The sequence below is a fragment of the Frankliniella occidentalis genome, unplaced genomic scaffold, assembly GCF_000697945.3.
Source record: "Frankliniella occidentalis isolate FOCC.00 unplaced genomic scaffold, Focc_3.1 Scaffold111, whole genome shotgun sequence".
Lineage (NCBI taxonomy): Eukaryota > Metazoa > Arthropoda > Insecta > Thysanoptera > Thripidae > Frankliniella > Frankliniella occidentalis.
Window position 1 is genome coordinate 512447 of NW_026267239.1, and position 6678 is coordinate 519124.

Sequence of the window (6678 nt, forward strand, 5' to 3'; positions counted from 1 at the left end):
GGGGCGGGGGTGGAGGCTGCCAACGTTCACGAGGACTTTGATGACGCACCGAGTATCATGATGTCCTTTTTCTGGGAAGAATGGTGGGAGTATTCTAATTTGAGGTGGAAACGGGTGGGAAGCCCTCTTCGCTGGCTAATGTCAGGCCGTGGTGTGACGCACTACAGCACAACATGTGGGACGCTGTTAACTAATATGAGTTGAACAGTTGATGACCCATGAAACCAGTTGACAAGCCCGCGCTATCCCACTGGCTCAACTTTCAAACTGCCAACACTGAAATGTTTGCTTGTCTGAATTGTACTCGCATGGAATTATTCGTATTTCACAAAGGAAAATTATTGAACTTCTTTAAATCTGATCAGTGCTGTATTTCATTACACTTAGCTGCTTTAAACACTCCCTTATTTAACATGTTTGACTAGCCATATTACTTATCACTAGCAATACTATGGTCATGGAATAGTGCTTACAACAGATGTGTTGACTAACTAACTTCAAATAAATTACATTAAGATTGTGAAAAACAGAAGATCTGCTGTCTCCTTGTCACTAAAATAAATTAAGCACATTGTCAAAAATGTTTCAAGTACATACTTAAACCTAGGACATAAATATTTTAAGTAACATCTACTTCAAAATACACTCTCAATTTTCTTCTTTTGTAGTGTTGTCAAAAATACATTTAAAATGTTTTCAATTAAAATCAAGTACTTTTTAAAACCCAAAGAACTGAGCTAAAATCTAATACAACAGATTAGTTGGCAATAAGTGCTCAGGCTTTGATGAAAAATATCACAGATATTACTAAGGTTTTATAAAAATGGCACTAAATTCGTGGTCTGCCAAAAAGAACATTTCTATGGAGTAATCTGATGTTAAATGTGCAGATTAAGATTTTTTCCCACTTTACCGGGTAGCATTAGAAGCAATATCAAGCAATTTGTATTACAGTCCTAACATACCTATATGCATTTCTTTTAAAAAGCTATCTAGTCTGAGAGAATGATCCAGTATAATGGCACTGAAATACTTACACAACGAAAATATAGTGTGTAACTAATTACCTACAATCCTTAGAATCTATGTTTCAGTCACATATATTGCTTCTAGTGAATGCTGGCGCGTACAAGGAAGGTATGTTATCCAACGTTCATTTGGAAAAAAAAATTTAAAAATCCAGTAGGCAAGAATGTGTGGATTAAATTGAGCAGCAACATGAAACAACATCCAAATAAATAAGATTAAAATTAAAAGATGGCAAGGTTTTTACAACAAAACCATTTTAAGTAGAAAAAGATTTTCTAACATATTAAATTGTAAAAATCACGTATAACCATCGAGAAATAAGTAATTACTAGGATGTACAATTAGTTTTGTACAGTAAGTAGGGTAGGAAAGTAATCAGCTTATATCAACTCAAAGATAATAAAAAAAAGAAAACAGTAAAAGAACCTGACTGGAAAAATGACTTTATCCTTGAGCCAGCTCAACATGTACTACCAGGTAAGGCATTTAGGATCCATGATTAAAATTAAAACTTAGTATGTACTGTACCTAATATTTTGGTAAAACTATATAAACTTAAAGCACTTCTGTTTATCATGAGGAATCCTTGTCTTGAATAGAATAGAATCAGCTCTGTATTGCGTATTTAACAAAGGTGTGTACCCAAAAACCTGAAGGAAAAAAAAATGTCAATGAAGGTGCAATCATACTTAAGCATTCTTGGTAAAATAAATGACCAAATTTAATACCTGGGAGAAGAAGTTGATACACTTATGTCTCTCTTGAAAATGTGTATCATCCTCTGATAAGGAAACAGGACAGCCAGGGCACCGAAATGTCCATCTTGATGTTACCTGGGAAGAATAATTTTTAAAATATAGATTTTCTGAAGAAAAGGCGCTGCACTTTTAGTTCTATGTATTAGAAATCTGCTCCTAGCAATACCTTTACTGGAGGTTTCTTGGTGATATGTGAGACTAAGAAATTCATAGCTAAATCTTCACAGTTCATGTATTGATCCACTTTATCTCTAATAGCTTGTGGTAACCAGTTACTATAAAGATAAAGATAATGTTTGTGAACAAAGGCAGCCCCTGGTAAAAGAACACAGAAAACAAATTTAGATTTGAGATAATTTTTTCATCAAAATGTGAAAGTTTTCCACATTAAGAGGTGTACCTGTGAGCACCATAGATAGTTCACAAGAGTAATTGGAATTGTACAACCAACCACCATGATTTAAATCCCAGGCATGGAATCTGCCCGGGAAACCTACAACCCGGTCACGGTGCTCTCTCCACACCCTTACAACATTTTAGAAAGAAAGGTTTTTGTTTAGTATACAACAGTAACCATAAATGAATATCATTGTGTACTTTAATTCTTAATAAACTTACCTGAATCCAAACATGATTTCATCATGACGTAAATGAGCATCATCATCAACAGAAAGGACAGCCTCTGTTTCAATTTCGTCATAGGGCAAGAAACGATTATTCAGTGAATTTCTTGGTGCCTTAACCACCTGTGATTGATAAGAGAGGAGTCAAAGGAAAGGCTTGGTAAGATCGAATCTTTCAGTAAAGTACTTCATATCTTTCACTTACATGAACAGGCACACCTATTTCCGGCCACCTCAGGTCCTCTAAAGGAGCGCGAGGAGAATTCCAGACGACAACAACCTTGTTTAAGTATGGAAGTCCATGCAGACGACTTAAGGAGTTCATGAGAACCTGTTAAAGGTATAAAGACTTTTAAAACAAACTAGAAATCTGTATAATTGACAATATTACTAATATCTAACTATGTTATTCTACCTGTTCACGTTCATATGTCAGCATCACTATGGTAAACTGCTCTCTAGGGCTGTTTCCTCCCAAACTCTCACAAAACTCTTTTCCCGCGCCTCCAGAACCTTTTCCTATTGGTCGAAAACCAACACCAGATCCTGCAAAGATCAAAACTAGTTAGTGGTGAAATTGATACTAGGTATTGTAAAATTTAAAAGGTCTATAACGTAATCCTCTTACCCATAAACTTAGCATCAGATGGTAATAATGGATCGAAAGGAAGCTGAGGATACAAGTGGAAAGGATCACCCCAATCATTCCACATTTCAAAACCCTACAAACATTCAATAAATAAATAAATAAAAACAATTATAGGTAAAATAAATAAATCTTTAGCATTTACTGAGTCATGTAATATAACTCACCTGAGTTAAAAAGACAGTGTAATTCCTGCGATAAGCAGGCGATGCATGTGGCGGTTCCAAAGGTCCAAGACTTTCTTCTGCCTCTGAATCAGCAACAAGTGCATCAGTCTTCAACGGCTGAAACGAAAAAAATGGTTTCATAAGTGTTTTTCTTTTTAATACAAAAGCACGAGTAGTCTTAAAACTGTGAGGATTTGTGAAAAACATACAGAAAATGTAGAATTAAACACGGAGGGTGATGGAGCATCATCTACTGGTGGTGGCGGGATACCAATTCGGTCTCTTATTACAGCCAAACTGGTATCCAGTATGCTCTGCAGAGAAGCACCATATGTCTGCCAAATATGTCGTCCTTGCCGTCGCATAGCCAATAAGTCACTATCACTCACAGATCTTAGCAGAAAATGTAATTCAGATGCTCGTGACAAAGGAAGAATTAGAGCAGCCCGGCGCCAAACTATAACTTCACTGGAAAATGAAATGGTACATGAAAAGTCTGTTGCTTGAGTTAGGACAATAAAAATTAATTAATAGAATAGAGGATTGAGATTTGGTTTTTACCTGTAGGGGAGGTGTAAACTGTCTCCACCAAGTATCACAGGGATTGCTCCATCTCTTAAAGCCTCCCAAAGCCTAGCTTGAAGAGTGGCTGTAGTAACAAGAGATGCATTTGCAGGGGCCAGCAGTAATGCAAAAGTGGACTGTCTCAAAACAGATTGCCGAGATGCCTCTGTCCCACACATTGACCAATCTGCCCAAAGGTCCTCCCTTTCTGTAGCTGGTTGGCATGAAAACTAGAAAATAAGAACAAACAAATGCTTATATATTGAAAAATTATTAATTAGCAAAATAACATTTACTAGACTTACTTCAAGCTGGAAACGATCAGATGTTGTCCCTGCTGCCATTTGCCTAAGCTGGTTCAAAGCCCATTCCAATGCTTCCCCTGGTCCATTTGAAGTCCACAATTCACCCTGTGCACAACATTTTGAAAGAATGTTGATTAAAAACAGATAGATAGCTTCATAATGGATTTTTCAAAGTCCAAACAAACCTGGAAAGTAATCAAAAACTCTCGTCTAGCAGGGAGCATTGGAGCACAATCTTGCCAAACATCTCCTCCAGGTGGTCCCAAGGCAGGGAAAATCACCACATCAAATCCAGGTCGAAGAGATTTTTGAATGAATGTAGATTGCACAATGATGGCACGTCCTGTAAGCTCTGAAACTTCTAAAGCAGCAGATGGCTGCAACCTCTCGCGGGAAAGGTGGAATAATACATGATTACGTCCATCTCCTCCCCAATGTGGCAGAAGCGATAGCTTACTCAAATCAGCATCATGTCCTGAAATTTAAAGGAGTACATGTAAATATGTAAGTTTACGGGTCATCAAGACACAGTAAGTAAATCTATCTTACCAATTGGAACAAAAAATAGACAGGCAACTTTAGGGTCAGTGGTGAAGTGTGGATTAAAACTTGAAGTTCGTTGTAATGAGGTATGAAGAAAAGAGCTCAACTCTCCCAAGGCCTCCCCATACATGTAAACAGGCATCCCTAAGAAAAGTTAAGTTAAATAGGTGCAGGGCTGTTTTGAAACAGAAGTTTTCTAGTCACCAAAAGCCAACTTACCTGAAGTTATAGAACAGCGAGAATAGTCAAAGCAATTATACTGCCGGCAGTGAATGTGAGAGGCTATTGCAGAAGGTGAATGTTCAAGCACTGGTAATGGTTCACTGGGATAAAGTCTTCCAGGTAAGCTTAATTGTGGCGCATTCCTTTGTTCTGCTTCTCTTTGTGCCACCTGTGCCTATGTTTTAATGCAAAATGTTTTTTATGATCAAGTACATAAATTTGAAAAAATCTTGGTCTGCAAGAAATATTTGAAACTTTACCTGAACAACTGACATTTTAACACGCTCTAATTCAGTTTTCTGTCTAGCAAGCTCCACTTTTAGTTCCTCAATGTGACTAGTGAGCGATGATATTTCTTGCTGGAGGCCCTGACGCTTAGCTTCTAGGTCACGTAGTTCAGCAGACACAGAACCTAGAGCAATTTTTTGATATATTAACAATACACATACTAATTAGCTTGCTTAAAGAACATTTTATCATCCAAGTAAAACATTACCTTTGATTCGTTCCATTTCTTGTATTCTGAGACGCAGGTCTGAAGCTTTCAAAGCACTAAGGTCCTCTAAAGATTCTAATTTAAAACGAACTCTATTTGGATCATTGTTCTGATTCCCACTTTCAACCTAGAAAATGTTTAATAGTCATTATTTAAGATGGGTTGGAAAACCTGCATTCTAAATATTAGAGAGATATTTGCATACATACTTTTGATAAATAGTAATGTGTAATTAAAGGAAGTAAGAGCAGCAAGAAACACAACAAAAATACTATCCGTGACACTCTGATATTTGTAAACCGACGGCATATGGAGTTGTCCGTTCGCATCGGACCACCTCCTGCTTCTAAACTACCCATGTTGCCCTGATAAGGTAGAATATATCTGAAAGAAAATATTAAAAATTTTATTGGTTACAATTCTATAAAAAAAAGTTGCATCTTGTTAGCAGGACTGGTTTTGGTATAATCTTGGTCATAATGTAAAACAATTCGAAGACTAATTAGAAATAAGGAGATAAAGGGTAAAAGTATAAGTCCTGAGTCCACCTAACCCTGTTTAAAGCAATAACACCGGTTATTAGATACCAGGTCAGACCTTTGGCTAAACAAACCTTTTAGAGGCAGTCAACAAGACTAAAAGAGATTAAAGAGCTATTCATTGTCGAAAGTCACCATATTCCTTTCAATTACGAATACTTCTTCATGTCACACATATTAAGTCATTTGCACGTAAAAGCACGTACAGAAACATAACAATAACAACAACAACAACACGGCCGCCATGTTGGTCAAAAACAAATGAACGAAGAACGGCTTCTGTCGAGTAGAGATCTCGACGAAAGGAGGCGCGAATATTTTGAAATTCTACTTGCCATTGTAAATATCTTCGCCATCGTTTCAATTTCGATACTTCTTTCTTTGTACATTAACGAAACTCTGGCAGACCCAGCTGAGTAGCTTTAGTACCTTTACAGCTTTTAGTTCAGCGATTTAATCGCATCAGCTAGTCATTAATTGTGTGCGGCGTTCCGAAATGTGAGTAAAAATAAAAACCAAGTCGGTCCAGGAAAAATGCAGGAGGCGGTAGGTGCGCCTCGTGGCTCTGAGAGGTGCTTGACATTTGACGCATGCGTCCATGAACATGGGTCATAAACACGGGCCAGGTGGAGAAGCACTCAAGTAGGAACAAGCAGGATAAGACAGGGTGAGCGAGTGAGAGAGCGAGCAAGCATGGACGTTAAAAGGAAAGGGAAGGCGCGAGTTAGGGAGAGAGGGGCGGGCAGGAGGCGAAGAGGATGGAGAGTTGAGGAGTGCGGGAGGGGG

The 6678-nt window shown here is 37.7% G+C and overlaps 1 protein-coding gene across 1 annotated transcript; it reads right to left on the bottom strand.

Moving 5' to 3' along the window:
- Positions 1 to 347: 347 nt before the first annotated feature.
- Positions 348 to 6132, bottom strand: LOC113203130 (exostosin-3). Its single transcript, XM_026417646.2, has 19 exons — positions 5967 to 6132; positions 5563 to 5737; positions 5354 to 5480; positions 5118 to 5269; positions 4855 to 5032; positions 4642 to 4779; positions 4278 to 4567; positions 4093 to 4197; positions 3785 to 4017; positions 3433 to 3691; positions 3224 to 3340; positions 3039 to 3132; positions 2826 to 2956; positions 2616 to 2741; positions 2406 to 2533; positions 2188 to 2312; positions 1954 to 2102; positions 1758 to 1862; positions 348 to 1679 (listed from the first exon to the last, which is right to left on the bottom strand). Exons 2-19 carry the CDS (start codon positions 5710 to 5712, stop codon positions 1575 to 1577), a joined length of 2712 nt encoding a protein of 903 aa, XP_026273431.1. The 5' UTR covers positions 5713 to 5737; positions 5967 to 6132; the 3' UTR covers positions 348 to 1574.
- Between the last annotated feature and the right edge of the window lie 546 nt (positions 6133 to 6678).

Excerpts from the sequence above, each read along its gene's own strand:
- LOC113203130 (XM_026417646.2), bottom strand. The coding sequence starts at position 5,712 with ATGGGTAGTTTAGAAGCAGGAGGTGGTCCGATGCGAACGGACAACTCC. Across the intron at positions 4,568-4,641 it reads TCTATTTTTTGTTCCAATTG|GACATGATGCTGATTTGAGT; the intron begins GTAAGATAGATT and ends TTTAAATTTCAG. Across the intron at positions 2,534-2,615 it reads AAATAGGTGTGCCTGTTCAT|GTGGTTAAGGCACCAAGAAA; the intron begins GTAAGTGAAAGA and ends TATCAATCACAG.